A 23,130-nucleotide genomic window follows, 5' to 3' on the forward strand; every position below is an offset into this window, starting at 1 on the left:
CGGCCGAGGGTTGAACCTGTGACTTCCCAGTCTCGGGCCGGCACCCAACCCTAAGGCCACCGAGCTGGTCCCTTATCCATTATTTCATCCATCCATCCATTATCTGCACCTCTTATCCTCAGTAGGGTCGCGGGGGTGCTGGAGCCCATCCCAGCTATTTTTGAGCAGTGGGCAGGGGACACCCTGAACTGGTTGCCGGCCAGTCGCAGGGCACACAGGGACTGACAATTCGCTCGCTCATTCACACCTAGGGACAATTTGGACCGGCCAATTCACCTGACATGAATGTTTTTGGAATGTGGGAGGAAACCAGAGAGCCCGGAGGAAACCCACGCAAGCATGGGGATAACATGCAAACTCCACACAGGAGATTCGATCTCATGACCTCAGAACTATGCCGCACACGCACTAACCACTGCGCTGCCGTGCCGCCCTTCCATTATTTCAGTTCCGTTTTATTTTGTAGCCAGAAGTGACATTAAGCGCTATCATATCAGGACTTGCGATAACCGGCTTTCACAAAAGCTTACTGTACTTTAGGTGTCGGGAGAAATTCTCTTCTATGTAAATTTACGGAGGGAACATCAGTCCATGTCCATGCATGAGTCCATGCATCAATATCGCCAGCTCTTACTAGAAAACGTAGCGTGTCTTGCAGAGGCAGTTTCCTGTTTGCTGAAAGGCGCAAAAGGAGATATTTCCTCTTTGAGGTTGCATACTGGACATAGCATTCCGCCTTTGCACAATCACAGGAACCGGGCCGAGACAGCACGGCCGCTCCTCGCAGACGCGGATATCCAAGCGGGCACCACCTTCGCCCAGAGATTTTTGACATAGCAAGCAGCAAACGGGTGGGAGGGAAGGAAGGAGGCCAACTTGTGCATGAAGGGCTGCTCTCTGCATTAAGTTCCTTTCAACTTTAATTCACATCTGGTTTGCCGGACAAAGAAATATTATGAGTATAACAGCTGTACTGGCTTCTTAAAGCCACTTAGTGAACATTACAAGCACGCTTGTTAGGTGTCAATAAAATACAGTGCAAGAAGCATTTGCAGAAATAATGCATGGTGTCGTGTTACAGTTCGAAGATTATGTGTCAACTTCATCCGGGAGCTTGGACCGTATGTCTACGAAGCATCAATACAGTGTCATTTGCAGGGGCACGTTCCACTATTCTATGTTAGTAAATGCAAAACAAGTTAAATAAGTTGGCTTTTATTGTTGTAGTTCTTATTTTAAGAATATATTACAGTAAATGGAGTGCATTTATATAGCGCTTTCCAAGTCAATAAAGACCTCCCAAAGCGCTTTACAATGAGCTTCACACTTACCCATTCACACACACTCTCACTCCGACAGCAGCGTCAGCCATGCAAGGAAACTACCTGCTTATAGAGGCATTAGGGATTCGGTGTCTTGCCCAAAGACACGTCGACATATAACACAGAGGAGCCAGGAATGGAACCTGCGACCTCTTGATCCCAAGATGAGCAATTTACTTCCTGAGCTACCTTCATTTTTTTGCATAGCCCATGATAAATGTCCATAACTGATATGTAATCCTCGCTCTAATACACAGTTCATAGTGTTCAGGCGAAGCATGCTCTTGTCCTCATGGGCGCGACCCATAGGGGGCAATGCTGTTTCATAGGACAATGGTGTACAAACTAATGCCAGCTGCCGTCAATCAAGAGGATATAGGAAACAATTGCAAAGCAAAACCAGCAAAAAGCAGTGTCCGCGTCACCTTTAAGCAGACTTGTTGAGAAACATGGCAACAATTACAAGCATTTACAACCACGTCACCCAACATTCAAGCCCTTTTCACTCCTTGAAAACCAAACATTAAAATGCAAGCGTATGATTTTAGAAAACATCACATTACTCAATACTTAATAAAGAAAAAGAAAAGAAAAACAATCCATCGGTTATACCTGTATTATTTTGAACATTCTATTAGAAAAAGGAAAAATCAAACCAATGCTTAAAATGAGCGAAACAAGCAAATGGGGCACTTTATTTTGTATGATTGAGAAATAGAAAGCATACCACTGAAAGAATATCCTACTCTTTTGTCTTTTATTGAAGAAGCCATGCATTTTCACTTTGATTGCATCTTAAAATATTGAAGATGGTATTAATTCCCTTGAGAGTGTTGGAACACCCGTAGCGGCTGAAAAGACCAAACAGCTGGAGTTGGTCAGAGCTGATGTAAGTGGCTAACTGTAGCAGCTAACCGGAGAAGCTACTGAAAAGTGACACTGAGTTGATAAAACAAGGATACTGAAGGATGAAACAAGGGCAGCTAACAATAACAACAGTTGTAGCTGCAAGCCAAATGGCTAACATGAGTGGCTAGAGAAGAAAACAGTGGGATAAAAAGTTGGAGATTGGTACTCTGAAACCATCACAGGCATGGCTTAGCTGTGGATGTGAAGTGGACGTTGAGTGCTAAAGGAACCACCGGGACAAGTTACATTTGTAGAATGGTCAATCGGCCCTCCGTAGTAGTAAGATGGTGGCAAAGCATGTCAGTTTCAATTTGTTTAATAGAATTACAAATTTCTCAAACTACGAGTTTTTGATAAGAATCATTTTCATGAGTTAGTGTATGTGTTTTCCTAAGTATTTGAACCAATATTGTTTAGATCAATTAAAGTATTTCTACACGCACTAGGGCTTTGAGGGAAAAACAAATTTGACAAAGACTACTGACAAGGCTAATAACAACCCTCCTAGTCTCCATTCAATCGTTTATCTTAACCAGACTTAGAAAGAAAGCTACCAGGATAACACCATACTAAGTCAACTTTTTTAACATATAAACAATGAGTTTTTAGCTACTTGCCTGCCAACAGTTTGATTGGCGAGCTGCTTCATACGATTGAACTGCTTCTTCATTTTGGTTCCAGTCGAGTCGTCCGAGAGTTGACACTTGAGAATAGAAAATCTCGCCTCGGGATCTTCATCAAGTTCACGCGAGCCCAAAGCCAATTAACGAGACTTGGTTAGCTCGTTAGCTCCCAAGTTAGCTTTCTCGGAGTAAAGATGTCCTCCGGCATGGTTTGCGTTAACTTTTTATCCGAATTAGTTTGTGGCGGTGGAAGGCGAGTTTCATGTCCGGCCACGGCGGCTTTTCATGGCTCTCCCGGGGACCCCGGTTAGTGACACCCGGTAGTGGATGATCTGACGCCGCGTTCCGCGCAGTCGGGTGACGAGTAAATCCGTCAAAGCGCTTTCACTCCAATTGAGAGAAGAGTGAAGCTGGGCGGAGGGGAGAGAAAAAGGAGGGGGAGGGACCGGAAGTTACGTAACATTATTATTATTATTATTATTATTATTATTATTATTATTATTATTATTATTATTGATAATAATAATAATACATTTGTGGTCACTTAAATAATTATATAATTAATATATATTTTCATTCGAATAAAGAATGATAACAAAAAAAAACTGCTTGCTGGTAAGAATGAATGTTTTACCCGTTTGAGTCAAAAAATACAGACTGTTGTTAATGTATACGTTTAGTTAGAAAATAATTATCCTAATTACTGCAAATTTCACAATACAAAGCAATTGTGATTGGAGTGTAAATTAAATCCGTCAAAGCGCTTTCTCTCCTACATTTCGTAAAGTGTAGTGAAATGCAGACGTTTGCAATTTAAGATGATTTTATGGATAAAAACTCTAGTTTGGGTGTTTATTTGGTGGGGTTTGTTTTTATTTTTGATTTGACTTATAAGCAAAAAGGTATTATTGTTTTTTTAAACAACGATTTTGCCTTATTTCTTTTAAAACGTTCAATAAGAAAAAACATAAAAACTAAAAAGGAAGCCAATTTAATCAAATAAATGTTGTTAGCTTATTCATCCTGAAAATATTACATGTATTCCCCTAATCTCTAAAACAAAAAAACAACATTTTTAGGGTGTTATAAATTAAAAATTGAAATGATAAATCCTTGGACGGTTTAACTAATCATACGTTTCCTTTATATATTTCACACCAGAGGTGGCAGTGTTGCTCTTATTACACAGATGACAGTCGCTAATAAAAAACTAAAGAAGTACGCACACATTATTTCCGGTCCAAATTCAATCGCTACAGCCTGTCATGATAGCATCATAACGTCAACTAACCATACAGTTATAGGTCATTAAATACTCTATTTTTGGCCCCGATCGCTTTATTCTATGTACTGGGCAAGCTGACAGTAAGTTTAATTGCAATGTTCTTCGATAACGTGCTATAAGGCTTTGTCAGCCTAGCCTCCTGCAAGGAAACAACAACAACAACAATCGTGCAACGCTTGAGTCGATGTTCACATCTCTTTAACGTTGCATTCAAGATCGTTCATGGCCACTCGGCATCCTTTCACAAACACGGATACGTCCGACGAAGCCGTGCGGGCGACGTGCGATGATGCCACGGCATGCAAAAGGTGACGTTTGTGCATGAGAAATCTGCACCGGTTATGTTGTTTTCATTGATTTTTTTTTCTTGTTTCTAGGTTCGCCAGTAGTAAAGGATACTGGAAAGATCCTTACATTCAATATTTTGTGAGATCACCAGGTGAAAGGAAAGCACCAGAAATCAACCGAGGTAAACAATGAAGCTATGAGCTACTAATTAATCTTGTGTGTTTATAAGATTGTTTTTGTGTGTTAACAGGTTATTATGGCCGTGTCAAAGGTGTCAACCATCTCCTCGGTGCGTTCATAAAGAAAACTCAAAATGACTGTCAAGTGATCAATCTAGGTGCAGGGCTGGACACCACCTTTTGGAGACTTAAGGTGTTTTGTTGGCCATCATCTACCTCTTGAGAAATGGGTGGCATTTGTTCATTGTGTGTTTATAACAGGATGAAGGCGCCTTACCCAAGAAGTATTTCGAAATCGACTTTCCTACAGTTGTGGCCAGAAAAATACATTATATCAAGTACGATAAGTAGATCTTATGTTATACATTTGGTAAAAACATTCTAATGTTTATTTGATTCAAATAGGACTAAACCATTCTTGTCCAAACCCATCATCGAAACCCATTCGACAGATTCCTTGCTACTAGGTAAACGACCCAAGTTCCATAAATGTGAATACAGTGGACCCCCGGGATACGACATTATTCTATTCTGAGGTGGGGATCACAAAGTGAAATGAAAATGCAGCAGGGAATAGATAACTGTGGTAATAAGCTATGGCGTTCCGAACCCCTAGGTCCCCAGATAAAAACAAAATAGTATATAGTGAGAACTACTTGTGTGCAATATACATGCATATAATAAAACGACATAAACATTTCAAAGAAAAACATTGGTTTTTTTACCTTTGATGTGACATGACTTAAGCTGGTTGAGTGGAGTAGCGGGTGGATACAGATGGGGGAGGAGACGGCTACAGCTTATCTAAAATGAAAATGATTTTAAAACTTTAAAAATGTCTTCCTTATTTTTAAAAAATAGTCCTAAACGTTGATTGAAGTGTATCCATTCGTGTGCCCTCTTCATACTTTTTGATAATTACAAGCTTTGTTTCCATGGTCATCAAGTTTTTGCTTCTATCTTTAGCATTACTGCAAGCCTTGTGGGCCATAGAAAATAAATAGAGTAAAATCTTTATAAAGCACGCTAGATTCTGAACCGAATGAAGGGAAAGGCATTGTGGGAGTCAGTTCAGCCAATAGCATATCCTTATTTTAATGATGCTTTATTGCAGACCAATAGCAGACAAGCATTTTATATGGCGTCGACCAATATGACGGACAACCAATCACCCACGAACACCGCAAAGTTGTGATTTATTGCGCACGCACAATAATTTGTCATTAATGTCGTATCGTGGGGAAACCGCTGTAAAGAATGACAGAAAAATCTTATCCCACACTGTAAAGTGAAAACTCATAAGGCGGGGACGCCGTATCCCGGGGATCTTCTGCCTTCCCAATTAGTACTTATGCACATTAACATCCTCAGATGCCTCCAGCCTGGACTCAGATCGATACTGCATCATCGCCGCCGACCTCCGAGACGTGGCAACTCTGGACGAGAACCTGAAGAAGTTCCACCTTAACCCAGAGTACGTGAGCATGAAATGTGGGTTTCCTATTTATACCGAAGATGGAAATGTACTTGTAGAGAGCAGGTTTATTTTGAGCAAACTGATTTCCTCCAGGTTGCCTACGTTGCTGCTCACAGAGTGTGTTCTGGTCTACATGACGCCAGCTCAGTCATCCAGTTTGGTTCACTGGGCTGCTGAGACGTTTCACACCGCCATGTTTGTCAACTACGAACAGGTAAGGAATCGTTTTTCAGGATTGATACGGTCAAAACATTCAGGTTGATCTGTCTAGGTGAACATGAGTGACCGCTTCGGCCAGGTGATGATCGAGAACCTCCAGCGGCGCCAGTGCACGCTGGCAGGGGTGGAGGTATGCGAATCTCTGGACTCTCAGGTGAGTTTTGTAATTTGATAATTGATTGCTCCCACGCAGTTATGAAATGAATCCAACAATATTTAAAACAAAGATATTTTCACTATATTCACCCCTTTTTCAAAGTACGAAAATGACCAGCACAACCGAAATTAAGTACCGTGTATACTCGCACATACAGTTGCAGTGTTCATTTTACCTCTGAAAAGTGATGGGTCCCGGGGACTCGCATGCTCAAAAATCTATGGGTCCCAACAGAGATCCGTGTCCCCAAAATTGAGTGTTATCAAGGATAAAATCGTAAATCAGCGACAAATATATAATAAAAATCTATATATTCATTCAGTTTTAATCATCAAATTATTAATTCATTTTCTGCATCAAATTATTGTTGGTAATATACTGATTAAAAGGATAACCACAAACCTGTCTTTTTTTAATTTTCTCCTCTTATACTTCCTTTTTTTCTTAACTTCTTTATACAACATAATTCGTAATATCAATCATCAAAGCAAGTGAGCCGTTTGAGAGCCGGCTCTTTTTAATGAGTTGAGCCAAAAAAGCCGGTTTTCTAAAAAAAGACGGATGTCCTTTCACTACACGAGATCTCGTTGGCCGAGATCGGCGTGCAGACGAAAACTCGGATCGCGAAACCAAATCAACAATGGCGGATCTGCCTGACGAAAAGTTTGGAGTGCAGTAAATCTTTGTTAAAAAAAAGGAATCGGGTAATAATGACAATTTTGTGGCAAAAAGATTGCGTCCCGGGGACGCACGTTAATTTGAGACTATGCTTCCCCAACAAAAATCATGCGTCTAGCACGCGGGGACGCGGGCAAACGGGAGCACTGCAATTGTGGTAAAAAGTTTACATACACTTATGAAGAACTTAATTTCATGGCTCACTTGAATTTCCAGTTATTTCTACAACTCAGATAGTTCTTTGTCACAAAAAACATTCATGAGGTTTGGTTCTTTTATGACTTTATTCTGGGTTTACAGAAAAAGTAATCGAATCTGCTGGGTCAAAATATACATACAGCAACACGAATTAGTAATTTTGGTGACTTGGAAAGTTGTATCAGTGAAATGGATTTCATAGCATGGTCTCTTAACTTCTTGTGAGTGATTATGAGTGACTACAGCGGGTGACTTCTCTGAGGCCATTTAAATAGGGCTCACTGGATGCAAACACCCACAAACTTTACAATGGGAAAGTCAAAGGAGCTTTGCATGGATCTAAAAAAGCAGATCATTGACTTCTACAAGTCAGGAAAGTCACTTGGAGCCATTTCGAAGCAGCTACAGGTCCCAAGAGCAACAGTGCAAACAATTGTTTGTAAGTATAAAGTGCATGTTTTGACACTGCAACTATCAGGAAGAAAATTAGACCTATCACCTGCTCCTGAGAGAAAATTGGTCAAGAGGGTGAAGATTCAACCAAGAATCACCAAAAAGATCGGGCAAGAATTAAAAGCTGCTGGAACACAGGTGTCAGTGTCCACAGTCAAGCGTGTTTTGCATCTCCATGGACTGAGAGGCTGCCGTGCAAGAAGTAAGCCCTTGCTCCGAAAGCGGCACCTTAAGGCTCGACTGAAGTTTGCTGCTGATCACATGGACAAAGATAAGGCCGTCTAGAGGAAAGTTCTGTGGTCAGATGAAACAAAAATCGAGCTATTTTGGCCACAATGCCTAGCAACATGTTTGGAGGAGAAAATATGATGCCTGTAACCCCAAGTACACCATGCCTACCGTCAAGCACGGTGGTGGTAGTATTAAGCTGTGGGGCTGTTTTGCTGCCAATCGAACTGGTGCTTTACAGAGAGTAAATGGGATAATGAAGCAGGAGGATAACCTTCATATTCTTCGAGATAACCTAAAGTCAACTGGGTGCAGTTGGGGTTTACAAAGGGACAATGACCCCAAACACACATCAAAAGTGGTAATGGAATGGCTAAATCTGGCTAGAATTAAGGCTTTACAATGGCCTTTCCAAGGTTCTGACTTAAACCCCATTGAGAACTTGTGGACAATGCTGTAGAAACAAGTCCATGTCCGAAAGCCATCAAATTTAACTGAACTGCGCGGATTCTGTCAAGAGGAGTGGTCAAAGATTCAAAAAGAAGCTGGCCAGAAGCTTGTGGATGGCTACCCAAAAGTAGGAAAGGGACATTTCACAAGAACAAGATGAAAAATATAATATTTGGATAGGTAGGTAATATTTATAAGGTAGTATTTGTACACTGGCAAAAGTTTTAAGTGAGATGGATCCTTAATAATGTTGTTACTTCTGCTGTAGTAGCGCAAGCCAGCAATGTCCTCTAGAATTGGCAGAGAGCAGCCAATGATTTTCTGGGCCGTGTTGATTAAAATTTGTGGTTCTTTCTTAAAATGTTTGCAGAAGGATCGATTTCTCAGATCCGGCTGGGATCACGCCGATGCCCTGGACATGGTGACGGTTTACAGTATGCTTCCACAGGATGATGTGACAAGGTAGTAATACTACTAGTGTACATGTGTTTGGATGGACTGCGTTTATTTAGGGCTTTTCAAGACCGCCCAAATTGCTCTACAATGTACTTGCACGTTCACAAACACACTTCCATAATTATCTCAGTCTCGAAACAGGCACTCTACCTCTCGAGCTACTGCCGACCTCAATATGTGCTACGTTCTCACGATATTGCAACTTTTCCACCCACAGTCCTCAATTTAGATATCCGAATTAAATAACAGTGAAATTTATCTCTTTAAAAAGCTTCTGTTCTCTTCCTGTTTCGTCTGAGTTGTTATCGGGTCGCTGGACTTTCCTTTAATCCTCCAGGAACAATGAAAAACAAATGCAATTTGGCCTGTAACCATGGCAACAGCACAAAGGCCACACTTTAGCCTTTAAATAAAGGGCTCACATTTGCCCTTTTTCGCATTTTTTTTCTACCAAGGTCGTAATTATGCTCATATTCGTAATCACTCCCAATATTCTCCTTGAATGATCACCTCCGAAAACACGTGACGTAAAAAACTTGCAGGAAGAGCGTAAGAGCTTCAGGTATGCAAGGGCACTAGGTGTGTGGCAGGCTTTAAATGTGAGAAATGGACGTGAATGAGTTCATTCAGGCCCTGCGATTGGCTGGCAACCAGTTCAGGGTGTCCCCTGCCCACTGCCTGATGATTGCTGGGATGGGCTCCAGCACCCCCGCGACCCTACTGAGGATAACCGGTGCAGCTAATGAGATGAGATGAGTTCATTCAGTTTTAGCCAGCAGCTTAAAATCTGGTGCAGCTCGTACGAAGACAAAATGTCATTCTTAGATCTGAGCATGTGGCTTTTAATCTGGTGCGCTCTGTAGTCAGGATTTTACGGGATATATTTCTACGTTTGCTTACTTCATTTAGCAATAAAATCTTGGACAAAGTTGGTCTCATAATATTTGCAGTTACTATCTGAAACTGCTTTAAATTAGCACGGTCTCATCAGACCACGAGAGGCCATTTCAGCTTTTTTCCTTAAAATAGCAAGAAATTCAGGATCGCTTCAACACGATTATCTGATAACTTACCGCAGAATCGAGGGACTGGAGTTCCTGGACGAAAAGGAGCTGCTGCAACAACTCCTCCAGCACTACAGTATCTGTTGGGCTACGAAGGACAAGCTCTGTTTGGGTAACGCCGCTTTGACTTTTTCAGCTCACGTCAGACATTCACATCCTCGACTTTGTTCCGATTGCTCAGGTTTGGCCCAGTTGGCGTTTTGACTGAAAAGGATTTCACCTCCAATGATGGATTGGCCGACTTCATTATGAATTTATCTGCCAGCTCGTCAATTATTGTTCTAAACACTGGATATTTTTTTAAAGATATTTCATAAAGTTGGAGACAGGACAACCTCTGTTTTATGGTCTACTCACCCAAGCAGGATAGTAAAAGAATGTCAAACACTTTATGTGCCATTTTTTTACTTTTTATTAATTGATAAATTGATCACTCTGACTCCATTTCTGTATTGTAGTGAAATTAATTCTTTAAGATTGTCAGTTGAATGCTGTAGTTCAAGTCAATTTGTGACGCTCTTAATCACAAGGAGTCTCAAAGGGCTGCATAGACCACAGAATATTGCAAACTACTTTTTCTCTTTTTTTTTTAGCCATAAAAGCAGTGTCTGAAATAACGTCTGCCCAGACGCCCGGGGCGTGCATCTTTTAAGTCGAGCGTACAACTTACAAAACGTCTCCGCCCGGGTGGCCGACAACTTTTTTAAGAACAAGAAAACCAACTTTTAAAAAATAAAATTATTTGACAGGATGGAATGGTAGCTTGTTTCAAATGTTTATTCCAATTTCGAAATGTTCGTTCAGTTTGGAAATTTCGGTTCGTTTGGCAATTTGGATACTCTGCAGCCAATTAGAAGCCTGCATCGAATAACTTAGTGCTTCCAGACTCTCCTATTTGCATTTGGTTTTGCATTTGCATATCATTTTCCAAAGTAGACAGAGAACACAAGAAAAATGGAGAAGTCGTTAGGAATCAAGCAAAAACCTCAGCCCCAGAAGAAAGATTCAAAAGAATCTAACAAAATGTATGACTCTACAAAACGTAAACGTACATTAAAAGCATCTTGGAAAGAAGAGTTCACGTGGCTTGTAGCAGACGACGCAACGCAAACATTGCATGAATGAAGATGAGTAAATACAGGTACCTACTGATGGCAGATGGAAAACAGCGATGCCATATACATGCAATGAATCTTATAAGAAGATTTATAATAAACTTGATTTTAAAGTGTTGTTCTGTTATATATTCTGATTATCAATCCTTAATACTTTGCAACAATGTTGTTTTTTTTTTTCTTTCGATTAGTCGTCTTATTGTGTTTCAAGTTGTGAAAAATGGGGCAGGCAACTTTATGGCTGGTCTCCGGTAACCTTTTGTCATGAGTTTCAGACACTGATAAAAGCAAAAAAAATGTTTTTATTTGAGAGAGCCAAACCATATATTTTAAGACAAATATCAACAAAACCGCAAACCTGCAGACAAAAGCTAATTCTTCAGCTCATTTTATTTCTCTGTCGATGATTTGATAAAATTTATGAAATAACAATGCCAGACAGAGCCTGTGTCCCATTAGAACAAATATACCACTCAAATAGCCTCTCTACAGCAGTTAAATAGGACAGGGTTCCTACAACTTAAAAGATAAGTTCAATTCAAAACTTTTCAGACTCTTAAAGCGGCTGATATGAAAAAATAACATTTGTGCCCTCGTCAGTATACTTGTTGAAAGTTTGAGCAGAGCATTGGCAATAAGATTAGACTGTCAAATCAAACTACTGTACTAGGCTGGCCTTGCTAAAGCAGAGCGTATATGCTCTGCTGCCCTCTAGCGGCCAAGGGGCACAATTGGTTTGCATTTATTTAAAAAAAAATCACAAGTTCTATTGCAAATGTCTTACAGACGCCCTTTTTGTGGCATACTCAGAAATGTATAGTGGGCCGTACTACATTTTTCAGCGGGTTCCAATTTTTTTTTATTCCTTAAGCTACTCTTTGTTACTATCTGTTTGATTTGCATTTCTAATATGCAATTTATTTTTTAATGTCTTTAAATGAATTCATGACACTTTCTTTTGAACATGAGAAAACAAAAAAACAAGTAAAAGAACAATGCTTATTTCATCTCTAGCTAGCCATCTAGTTTTGCGTCTGGCTATTTAGATGGCTTTACCCTTTTTAGCTAGCTTTTTAGCTCCCATTTAGTTTTTTACCTGAGTATGAACTTTACATTACAATATCATATATATACATATGTCATGAATCACCTGTGCTCGCTCATTTAGCGCCAACCGCTGCAGGCTCTGATTGGCTCCCTGTCCCTATTCAAACCCAGTCCTGTCAATCCCCTGTTGTCAGTCCTTCTGCGAACCTCTGTGTATACTAGGCAAGCTTTTTTCGACCCTGACTCCCACCTGTCCCGTTTCTGCTCCCGTTTGTCTCCGGCTACGACCTGTTTTGATCCCGACCAAGTCTGCTCTCCCGTCCCGGCTTACGACCCATTTTTGTTCCCGACTATGCCTACTCTCCCGTTCTGGCTTACGACTCGTTTCCGACCACGCTTTGCTCTCCTAGTCCCGGCTACTGACCAGTTTTCCCGTCCCTGACACCGCCATCGCTCGCTACGGAAGATCCACTTCCGTATTCAGATCACAATCCGAGTACGAGAGCGACTTGCTACCCGCATCCAGTGAACATCAGATCGTGGGCGCAGCCCTTCCTCTTTCTTTCAATAAAACAATTGGGTCCTGTTTCTGTTCCGGTCTTGACTATATAATCATATTTGGCATTTGGATTCTATGTAAACCAAGTTACATATTTAATTTTTCCATATTTTGCTTAAAAATTCCTATTCCTAAAAATATTTGATATAGCTGATGTTATATTTTACCAGTTATTTTGTTGTTAAAGTTGTTGTGCTCTGTAAAACCCTTTGAGACTTGTGATAAAGGGCTATACAAATTAATACAACTTGACTTAATATAACTCGTGTTACTTCTACAGTATGTAATTACCAGGTTAAAATTATTAGAAGTAGGGTTGAATAGGTTCAGTCGACCAGCAAAGGCACAGTTATTTAGAAAAATAAAGTTCGTTTTAAAAATAATTTAGGAAAGACATCATGAATGAATGGTCTGCATTTATATAGCGCTTTTCAAGTCATGCATGTAAAGACACTGATCGTGTCAACACCAGTTAAAAATCAAATTTCCAAGAAAATGGCAGTCACTGGTGAGCTATTTTGACCATGTTGGTGGCCCCTACCAGTTATTTTCCCTCCATTAAAAAAAAAACTGTTTTTTAAATGTGAAAGACAATAGCAAATATAAAATGTTCCGATTAATGTTTTCAATTACAATAAGAATATACATTTCATTATTTATTTAATTAATGGGTGCTTACACCCATTTTTTCCACATTAACTGCTGAAAAAAAATCTGCCAACTATTTATGGCAGTTATATTTACCTTTCATTTAATTTAAAATCAATCATTGCATGAGAAAAATCATCCAATGATTGATTTCACATACATATCCGGCTATATGATTACATTAAAAACGATTAAATTCTATATAATGTAAAATAAGGCGTTGTTATGATGTAGCTGCCAAAAAAACGTGAAATTGTAACTGTAAAACACTACAGAAAAACCTTCACCTTGCACATCCCCTGTGTCAGTTCTCAATAATATCTAAAAAATTAAGCAATATTTAAATTCCTCCCATTTTACAAGCAGAGCAAGATACAAAAGCGGAATAAGTCAGTGCAATGTCCACTAGAGGGCATTGTGATTGTAAAAGTGCTCTTAAAAGAGTGGATTGTGCAGGTAATTGGATCTTGCCTTTGATATGTTTCACAAAAAAATATTTATGGTGATCGGGGGACACTGGGGACAAGATCAATGACGAATTGACATTTGTAGCAGTGTTAAAACCCTTTTTGCTTTAAAGTCACAATATATCAGTGCTCATCTTATGTTCTAGCGGGAGGAGTTGGAACTCGAACGGGAGTGTCGACGACGGCGATGGAGTGACCGTGGCCTGTGCCGTAATGGTGAGCGTCGCCTAGGTGACCTGGGAGACCTGAAAAAGAAAAATTGGTGTTGTTTTCAGCGCTAGCACGAGCGCAAAAGCTTACCTTCTCCTCATCCGGGGTGGAGATCTTCGCCGCATGGGAGGCGAAGGCAGCCTTCTGCGTGGAAGATACTTCCTCCGAGGTGGAGGATGCACCGCGGGAGTCAGGACAGCAATGACTGTGACTTCCTGACCGTCAATTTGTCCTTGAAGGAGAGAAAAAGGGAATAATTTGCTGCCTTTGACATATATACTGTCATCATTGGATTATCACGGTTAATGGGGACCGGATCCCCTAGCGATTAAAAATACGCAAAGTGGACCTGGGATAAAGGATCGCAGCCGCATGGGTGCTGTTCATTTTAGGAGGGCCGCCACGCATGATACAAATTTTGTTTTCTCGGCCTCCGTTCACAGCATTGGTCAACTGGGGTTAATGGGTCACAGCCAAAACAGTGCACTCCATATTAAGTGAGCCACAATGGCACACTTCAGCGGCTCTAACCAAAAAAACGTGCTCTGCTGGCCCCTGTTCTTGGCAATAGTCAACCGGATAATGGATTGCAGACATAACATCCATCCATCCATTAGCTGCACTGCTTATCCTCAGTAGGGTCGCGGGGGGTGCTGGAGCCCATCTCAGCTGTCTTCACAGAGTTGGCAGGGGACACCCTGAAATGGTTGCCAGCCAGTCGCAGGGCACACAGACAGACAACTCACTGGCACCTAGGGACAATTTGAACCGGCCAATTAACCTAAAATGCTTGTCTTTGGAATGTGGGAGGAAATTGGAGTGCCCGGAGGAAACCCATGCTAGCACGGAGAGCATGCAAACTCTGCACAGAAAGGCTGGTGGCTGGATTTGATCCCATAACCTCAGAACTGCCCCCGGACGCGCTAAGCACTCATCTGCCGTGCCGCCTGCGGCCATAGCAATGCATTTATATTTTAGGCGGGCCAGAACAACATGGCTCCCCCGAAAATTGCTCTCTGCTGCTTGCAGCTATATGGGACTTGGGATAATGGATCATTGATTTTAGGCAGAAATGCAATAACGGCAAAAAAGAGCCACTAAGCCTGACAAAATTATGTTCTGCTGGCCCGCACTCAAGAGAAAAATGGGACTGGGGATAATGGATCACAGCCACACAAGTGCAGTTCATTTTAGGTGGAAATAAAGTAACAACAACAAGAAAACACCCGCCAGGCCTGACAAAAATGTGGTCTGCTGGCCCTTACTTCCAGCAATATGCAATATTACTGTATTATTGCAGGAGAGTACAGTATAATTTAAAGCTTTTTATGAATTTACTTTAGTACCTCCGTCCATGTACTTGAGAGCATTTTCCGCGTCCTTCGAGTTTTCAAAATCGATGTATGCATAGCCCCTGGACACATGGGGGTGAAGGCGATTCATAGGCATCTCAATCGTCTTGATCTTGCCATAGGTGGAGAAGATCTCCTGGATGTGTTCCTTCGGAAGGCAAAGCAATAGGTACAGGGTATCAGAATCTTGACGCCCCGACTGATAAGAAAGAGTACACTTGTTATCTGACTCCAGTGTGAACAGAATCTGAATTACTCTGAAGGTGCTAAATGGTTCCAGCTCGCCTTGCCTTTTTTTGGTTTTCCATTATCAAAAAGTTCTTGGTACCTGGTACCACTGTTTTTGGTACCACCTCTGTCGAGGTTACAAAAATACAGCCAGGACTGAAACGTGACGTCAGTCACTAACAACCACTGATTGGTCAGAGAATAAAGTGTATGTGTGTGCGATGCAGTGTTAACGTGGTCATTAAATCTAATTTTGGAAGGAGTTTACTGGTCTCTTTTACCTCACATATAGAATAAGTCGATTTAAAATGTGACATTTAAAGAAACACTAGAGTATGTGATTGCTTATTAAAAGGATAATATTTACTTGTGTATGGAAAGCAGGTTGAAACATTGGTTGGCCTGAAGAGGAATGGGTGCTATTAGACTGTACTTGTCCAAGGCACACCAAATGAAATGGTGCCCCTAAGATCCGGTTCACCCACCCACAACCGTGACAATGTAGCAGGATTTCTCAACCTTTTTCTAGCCAAAGCACACTTTGTTTTGTTAAAAAAATTTGAGGCACCATTTTTAAAGCTTATATTATAAGGGCGCCTAAAATGTAGTCTAAAGTATAGTTTGTTTTCATTTCATTTTGGTTCATGATTTTACTGTAACTAATAAGAGGGATAGTACCTTAAAATCGAAACCATGTACTGCTTTGTTTAAGGGGACGGTCCACAAAAAGGGGCTCAAGTTATCATGTATTTCCTTGAGAAACTTTGGACTAGTGCACAAACAGCTTTTCTGAGACAATCCTCCATTGGCTCTGACATCATTTTGACTTGAAAAAGTCTCCTTCCAGGCCATTTGAGCCGAGTCAACTGAGTCTTCTTTCATTTCCAGCCAGTTGTGTCTGCTTTCTTTCCAGAGGTACTCTGACCAACTTTTGCAATGCATTACAATACACTACATGTGGAAAATCATTGACATAATGAGTGTCATTATATACATGATAATTTCTTATCAAATTCTTATTAAAAATTAGCTTCTATATTTATGTGTGAATCCCTCAGTGCTTTTCTACATAGTAGAGTATATGTTTTTGTGGTTGACTGACTTATTTCAACCCGACTTTAATGAATATATTCTAGTAATAATATAATGATCACATAGCAATAACATGATATGTTGTTTATTTTAGAAATAATTATCAAACTGATCACCATTTGCGCTCATCAGTAACCTAAAAGTAGCTTCAAAAAGGTTGGCTAAGAAACCTCACTAAGAACCCTTGTGACATCATTTTTTAGTCACTAATAGAACATCAAAAACGCTGACAGTCCATTTAGAGATTCAGAGAATCTTATGCATGTTTTGATTTTTGCAATCCGGAGATGGAATAAGAGCTTGCTCTGTCCACTCAACGCATCGGCCCGGTATTGCAGTACCTCCGGGAACGGTGCATTCGCAATGATCGCAGCAAGGCTTCAGGGCTAGGACCTTAGCTTGGCCTTTTGGCTGAGAGTAAGTGGCCCGGCTCCTAGGCTTTGTAGCGTATTATGAACTGACCGATAACGGATAATGGATAATGAATAACGAAGATAGAACAATAACCCTTAAAAACCCCAAAACCCTGCATGTCAAAAAATGAACAAAAAAAGGAAAAACATGTTACCCCTTTTGAACATGCAACCCTTGTTAAAATATCCTTGAAACATTCACCTTGATAACGTTTCTCGTCAGCCGGCCGAGGTAGATCTTGGTGGATTTTGGAGTTGGACTCCTTTTTCGTCGATCCGGATCTACTTTCTCGACCAACTTGGGCCTGGAATCAGTTGATGGTTTGGGACCAATGCTCGCAGAGAAATAAGTCAGTCAAAATACATCAATTCAACCAATTCATCAAACCATCTTTACTTTGAGCTGGAGCGCTGTTTGCTCTGTGGTTTTCGGTCAGGACTCGGCGAGGACGAAGATGATGAGCTGGAACTAGATGAACCAGAACCAGAGGAGCCCGAGCTGGAACCCGAGCCGCTACTGGAACTGGGCCGACAAGTGGGAGGAACACAACTTTGCGTAAATAACATCAGGATAATTTCTTCTCTTGAACTACTAAATATGGTCTGACCTGCTGCTCCCACTCGAACTGGATTGTCTTTTCACTATCACTTTAATTTTTTCAGGCTCATCTTTTAATGATCCAGATTTCCTCTTAGATACTGGGTTATTCTTTTCATCCTCCTTTTTGGGTGGTGACAGTTTCCTATGGTAAAAAAATATGGTCAACTGAAAAGTGAAAACAGTAACATAACATTAGGATGATTATGATTGTATTCATTTCGCCGTCAAACAAGAACAAAGTATATGGTAATCGCAGTATTTACTACATGAAGACTCTGAAGTCAAACAATAAATAAAAATGCAAAGAAATTAATAACTTGCTCAAGTTATAATGGCATAACACATTAACAAACTGTGATCAAAAAGGCCTTTTATCTTTTCTTGTTGCCAACATTGTAGCATTAAATTTGGAGTAAATACTTTTAATTAATCAAATAATCATTAAAAACAGACTCACGCTCGTAAATCAAGGCCCATTCCTTAATAGGATCCGGTTTGTTGTATTATTAATCGAGGACGAACGAAATGAAGCTATACCGGCTTTGTTTACATTTATACCACACGCGACATGACACACGTCTGATGATGACGTAAGTATGTAAACCCAATCAGAGTTCATTGCGGAATGTCATCTTAATGAAATCCCTTGTTTGGTTCTTGGATAAGATTACGTGCCTTGAGCCGTATATTAGCTATTCTATGATTAAAAAAATAAAAACTAAGACATTTTTAACCTTCAACTGCGTTGTTTCCATTTATAGTATACTGTACTAGACGAATACCCAACAGTCGCGTTATGATGACGAAAATATTTAAACCCTATCAGAGTTAATTGCTTTTTTAAATTTGTCATTGTGTCTATAGCTGTTTAAGATTTAGTTTATATATTAAAAAAAAGTTTTACGATTATTTTAACGATATAAGATACATTAAATATCTTTGTATCAATGATTTTAAATAACTGTCATCAAAAGTTGATATAGTTTGCCGTACTATTAACCGAGAATGAACTAAATAAAGAAATACCGGCTTTGTTTACATTTTCACCACACATGTCATTGACAGTCGCGGTTTTATGACGTAGAATATGTACGACCAACCGGCTTTTTATTTTAACCCTTAACGTGATCTTGTAGGAAAAAAAACATTGCTTGTGCCTTATAATAATGAAGTTTGTGGAATAAATCTATATTTTTTTTATATAGATAATGTATTATTGATTGGAATTTTCTCTTTTGAATAACCAAAGAGGGTTTTATTTATTTTCACAGTCATAGATGAGGACATATTAAATTCGTCAGACCACGACAAGTGTCAGTTTCGTTTATCGCCCGTTATTTCCTCAATGGGCATTTGACAAAAATCCAAAAGGGACGTTCATCGTTTCAGCGACCTCGTCACCTTGTTTTCCGTTCCTATATTTGCCCGCCATGTTGCATGGAAAACCGGCGTGCAACGTGCAAGAAGAAGCAGCCGGCAAAGCGCCAATTAACAAAACACTTGCTCTGACAGTTTGCTCAGCCGCCATCGGGGGAACCTTCCAGTATGGCTACAACATCTCCATCATCAATTCCCCCACCATCTTTATCCAGAATTTCATCAACAATACCTACACTGCGCGCACCGGCAGAATCCTGGACACGACCCACGTGACTATGGTTTGGACTATCATAGTATCAGCTTTCCCTCTTGGAGGTCTCCTGGGGGCTCTACTAGCTGGACCCATGGCGGTCCGCTTGGGAAGGAAGAATTCTTTGCTTTTCAACAATTTTTTTTTACTGCTCGGTGCAGCTTTGGTTCTCCCGTGCAGGCTGGCCTGCTCTTTCGAGATGATCATCCTAGCCCGGTTCCTGGTGGGGGTAAATTCTGGAGTGAGCATGAACGTCCAGCCCATGTACTTTGGAGAAAGCGCTCCAAAACATCTCAGAGGTGCCGTGGCGTTTTCCTCAGCCGTTTTTACAGCCTTTGGGATCTTTTTAGGTCAAGTGGTGGGATTGACTGTAGTGTTGGGATCAGAACCTCTGTGGCCTTATTTACTAGCTAGCAACATGGTACCTGGGTTGATCCAGATGGTGACGTTACCCTGGTTTCCAGAAAGCCCCCGGTATCTCCTCATCGATCGAGGAGATAGAGAAGCTTGCATCCGGGCTCTTGCTAGACTCCGAGGCGGAGTGGCTCCGGTTTTGGAGATCCAAGAAATCCTGGAAGAACAACAGAGGTATTCAAATCACGGATCGGAAACTTCTGCAAGGACACCCTGGTCGCTTTTTAAGGATCTCGACGTACGATGCCAACTTCGGACAGTTATGGTGGCTAGCAGTGCCATGATGCTTTGTGGGAACGACTCGATCTACTTTTACGCCTCTTATATATTTAATCAAGCGAATATCCCTGCAGAAAAGATCCAATATGCCACTATCGGTACAGGAGCATCAGAACTGACGGCTTCTATTTTGAGTAACCTTCTAATTGAACGAGTAGGAAGGAGGTTCCTCCTCGTAGGTGGCTACACCCTGATGTCTTGCTGGTGTGTAGTCTTCACTGTTGCCCTCACGCTCCAGAAACAAGGTGTGGATGGAATGCCTTACCTCAGCATGGCGTGCGTGTTTGCATACATCCTCAGCTTCGGTTTAGGCCCAGCAGGCGTGACGGGGATCCTTCCGGCAGAGATCTTTGACCAATCAACCCGGCCAGCAGCTTACATGGTCGCCGGGTCGCTAATGTGGATCAGTCTCTTCCTGGTGGGAATGTTGTTCCCTTTCATCGTCAGCAGTCTGGGGAGCTTCTGTTTTCTCCCATTCCTGGCTGTTTGTTTTCTGTCAGCCGTGTTTTTAGGGATGACGATCCCGGAGACCAAAGGGAAGAACCTGTCCGAGATCACGGCGGAATTTGATAAAAAGAATGGACGGAAGTTAAGGGGGGAGAAAGTGGAGGAGTCAGTGGAGGATCAAGATCTGCAAAGGGAAGTCAGTGACATCAGTTGTTTGGCAGAAGGTCCTGACTTTGAAGAATGAACCTGGGGAACTTGAAGTATTCCTATGTTCTGAGCTTCTAGTCAAGTCAAGTCAAGTCATTTTTATTTGTATAGCCCTAAATCACGAAGAGTCTCAAAGGGCTTCACAGATTGTTACACTATATTACACAAACTATTTTCAACCGACAAGAGGAGTAGGTTATTCGTATGCAATGGAGTAGAAGTGAGTTTTAAGTTTAGATTTAAACATTTCCACTGAGGTTGCAGATCGAATCTCAGGGGGAAGAGCATTCCACAGCACCGGTGCCCGGATGGAGAACGCTCTCGAACCAGCAGAAGACTTCTTTGCTCTCGGGATCATCAGAAGACCAGCACTCTCAGATCGTAGGCTTCGGCCCGGGACATAGTGGCAGATCAGATCTGAAAGATAAGAGGGAGCCTTCTGTGTCTGAAAATATATGCTTGTACAGTAGAGCCCCCGTGATACAGCGACCCCTACGTTACAAGTTTTCACTTTATCTTGTGAGAGAATATGATTTTCCGGCCCTTTTTTATATCAACTAACAATACTATCTATCTAACTAACTATCAATACCCACAACATCAACAACAAATAATTCTATGATTATTTTGCCGGTTTGTGTGTATATTTAGTTACCGCTTTGATATTTCTATTGTTCAACATCTAAAATGCTGGTCTTCAATTGGTTGAGTCACAATATCATGAGAACGCCAATACGCTGTTGGTCTAACTACCTCCCACAATGACTTTCTCTTTATTAAGTTAAAGTCCCGTGTGCTTCGTGAAGACTTTACTGTATTTGTTTGCTCTAGGTACCATCCATCCATCCATTATCTGCACCGCTTATCCTCAGTAGGGTCGCGGGGGTGCTGGAGCCCATCCCAGCCATCTTCAGGCAGTGGGCAGGGGACACCTTGAACCGGTCGCCAGGCAGTCACAGGGCACACAGGGACAGACAATTCGCTCGCTCATTCACACCTAGGGACAATTTGGACTGGCCAATTAACCTGACATGCATGTTTTTGGAATGTGGGAGGAAACCGGAGTGCCCGGAGAAAACCCATGCAAGCACGGGGAGAACATACAAACTCCACACACTAAGTTCAATTTCGTGACCTCAGAACTGTGCCGCACACGCGCTAACCACTGCGCCGCCGCGCTGCCCGCTCTAGGTACCAAAGTTTGCAATTATGCTAAAATGACAAGCAAAAACATGAAAACCATGGAAATGAAGCTTGAAGACCCACTAAATGCTACCCTTGATAAGTTAAATTTTCGTAACCAATTGACAACCGGGATTATAAATACAAATCCGGAGGCAATTAAAATTGGAGGTCTTCTAAGGGCATGACATTCACAGCAAGTGAAAGTTGTAAAATAACTTTCATGATTTTGATCCTCCATTGCCACGTACTTACCCCTGCATCCACCCGCTACTCCACTCGACTAGCTGAAGTCACATTACACCAAAGTTAATAAATTGTCATTTTTCCATTTACTTATATGTTAATTAAAATGTCATTTAAACATACACACATATATTTCACATAACTACATACTCTTTGTTATTTTAATGTTTTTATTAGTGGTACCAAGGGTTCAGAAGGCATTATTTAATCATCATAGGTTTCTTTCCCCTGCTGTACGTCAATTTAACTTCGCCATCTCCACACCTAAGAACAGATTAATCTTGTATCTAAGGGGTCTACTGAACCATCTTCAACCAAAAACAATCCTTGGCTTCTGGATTATGCCGAAACAAGGAACTTTTTGCAAGGATTTCTTTTGTTTTGTAAATGACGCGCTTTTGGAATTACAAAACGGAATTGACTGAGTTTCCATTTGCTGCAATTGTAAAATTAGGAAAAAAACCTTCCTTTGGACCAGAAAGATAACAGTCGCCACCATTTTGTGCCATCTATAATTTATGAAATCTTTAAACTGGATGCCTCTAGAGCATTCACAACTTGTTTTAGTTTCAGCATTTATCTTAGCAAAAATGATCAGTTTTCAGACAGAGCAGCATCATGTCGCAACGCTCAAGGTCTTGTATGTTGAAATGCATTTTCGCAGAATGTCCCCGTTACGGTTTCACATGCCAAAGAAAAGATGATTTGCTGTATCAGCTGCTGCTTCCTTCCTTATTATTTGATATCTCGTTATTTCTGAGAAAATAACGAAATCCAGTTTTGCTCATGCATGACAAACTTCTTTGCACTATGTAAATAAAAGTGCTATATCTATCTATATACCGGTGTGTATATATATATATATATATATATATATATATACTGGACTGTCTCAGAAAATTAGAATATTGTGATAAAGTTCTTTATTTTCTGTAATGCAATTAAAAGAACAAAAATGTCATACATTCTGGATTCATTACACATCAACTGAACTATTTCAAGCCTTT

The 23,130-nt window shown here is 40.9% G+C and overlaps 3 protein-coding genes, 1 non-coding gene and 1 pseudogene across 8 annotated transcripts in view; 3 read left to right on the forward strand and 2 right to left on the reverse strand.

The window, feature by feature from the left end:
- arhgap17a (Rho GTPase activating protein 17a) overlaps positions 1 to 3,263 on the reverse strand; it is a 44,740-nt gene extending 41,477 nt beyond the window's left edge. For all 3 annotated transcript variants that reach the window (XM_088323853.1, XM_088323852.1, XM_088323854.1), the window contains exon 1: positions 2,849 to 3,263. In XM_088323853.1, the coding sequence (XP_088179979.1) occupies positions 2,849 to 2,901 (53 nt within the window). In that variant the 5' untranslated portion in view covers positions 2,902 to 3,263. The remainder of the gene's footprint in view (positions 1 to 2,848) is intronic.
- A 782-nt stretch (positions 3,264 to 4,045) lies between these two features.
- lcmt1 (leucine carboxyl methyltransferase 1) lies at positions 4,046 to 10,430 on the forward strand. The gene is made up of 11 exons (XM_088323002.1): positions 4,046 to 4,447; positions 4,517 to 4,608; positions 4,678 to 4,799; positions 4,868 to 4,944; positions 5,012 to 5,073; positions 5,978 to 6,080; positions 6,177 to 6,297; positions 6,355 to 6,456; positions 8,837 to 8,928; positions 10,001 to 10,098; positions 10,168 to 10,430. The coding sequence occupies exons 1-11, from the start codon at positions 4,362 to 4,364 to the stop codon at positions 10,188 to 10,190; spliced, it is 978 nt and encodes a 325-aa protein (XP_088179128.1). The 5' UTR covers positions 4,046 to 4,361; the 3' UTR covers positions 10,191 to 10,430.
- A 953-nt stretch (positions 10,431 to 11,383) lies between these two features.
- On the reverse strand, positions 11,384 to 18,748 carry LOC148347395 (uncharacterized). 2 transcript variants are annotated; one of them, XM_088323004.1, is made up of 7 exons: positions 18,176 to 18,748; positions 17,726 to 17,860; positions 17,515 to 17,640; positions 17,320 to 17,422; positions 15,379 to 15,532; positions 14,123 to 14,264; positions 11,384 to 14,067 (listed from the first exon to the last, which is right to left on the reverse strand). In XM_088323004.1, exons 1-7 carry the CDS (start codon positions 18,193 to 18,195, stop codon positions 13,965 to 13,967), a joined length of 783 nt encoding a protein of 260 aa, XP_088179130.1. In that variant the 5' UTR covers positions 18,196 to 18,748; the 3' UTR covers positions 11,384 to 13,964. The 2 variants fall into 2 exon arrangements, with proteins under 2 accessions (XP_088179130.1, XP_088179129.1); XM_088323003.1 differs by having other exon boundaries at positions 17,320 to 17,452.
- On the forward strand, positions 16,884 to 17,067 carry LOC148347396 (U2 spliceosomal RNA). The gene has a single exon (XR_015848189.1). It is a non-coding gene; the product is annotated as a U2 spliceosomal RNA (small nuclear RNA).
- A 347-nt stretch (positions 18,749 to 19,095) lies between the features above and the next one.
- Positions 19,096 to 21,259, forward strand: LOC148347397 (solute carrier family 2, facilitated glucose transporter member 11 pseudogene; annotated as a pseudogene). The gene is made up of 2 exons (XR_015847971.1): positions 19,096 to 20,766; positions 21,132 to 21,259. The product of XR_015847971.1 is annotated as a solute carrier family 2, facilitated glucose transporter member 11 pseudogene (transcript).
- The last annotated feature ends 1,871 nt before the right edge of the window (positions 21,260 to 23,130 follow it).

This window comes from Urocampus carinirostris, chromosome 19, assembly GCF_059441175.1.
Source record: "Urocampus carinirostris isolate Australia breed hairy pipefish chromosome 19, RoL_Ucar_1.0, whole genome shotgun sequence".
NCBI lineage: Eukaryota > Metazoa > Chordata > Actinopteri > Syngnathiformes > Syngnathidae > Urocampus > Urocampus carinirostris.

Coding starts and splice junctions, on each gene's coding strand:
- lcmt1 (XM_088323002.1), top strand. CDS start 4,362: ATGGCCACTCGGCATCCTTTCACAAACACGGATACGTCCGACGAAGCC. Junction 4,448..4,516: donor GATGCCACGGCATGCAAAAG/GTGACGTTTGTG, acceptor TCTTGTTTCTAG/GTTCGCCAGTAGTAAAGGAT. Junction 6,457..8,836: donor GCGAATCTCTGGACTCTCAG/GTGAGTTTTGTA, acceptor AAATGTTTGCAG/AAGGATCGATTTCTCAGATC.
- LOC148347395 (XM_088323003.1), bottom strand. CDS start 18,195: ATGGGCCTTGATTTACGAGC. Junction 17,861..18,175: donor ATGGGCCTTGATTTACGAGC/GTGAGTCTGTTT, acceptor TTTTTACCATAG/GAAACTGTCACCACCCAAAA. Junction 15,533..17,319: donor TGACGAGAAACGTTATCAAG/GTGAATGTTTCA, acceptor TGCCTTCCGAAG/GAACACATCCAGGAGATCTT.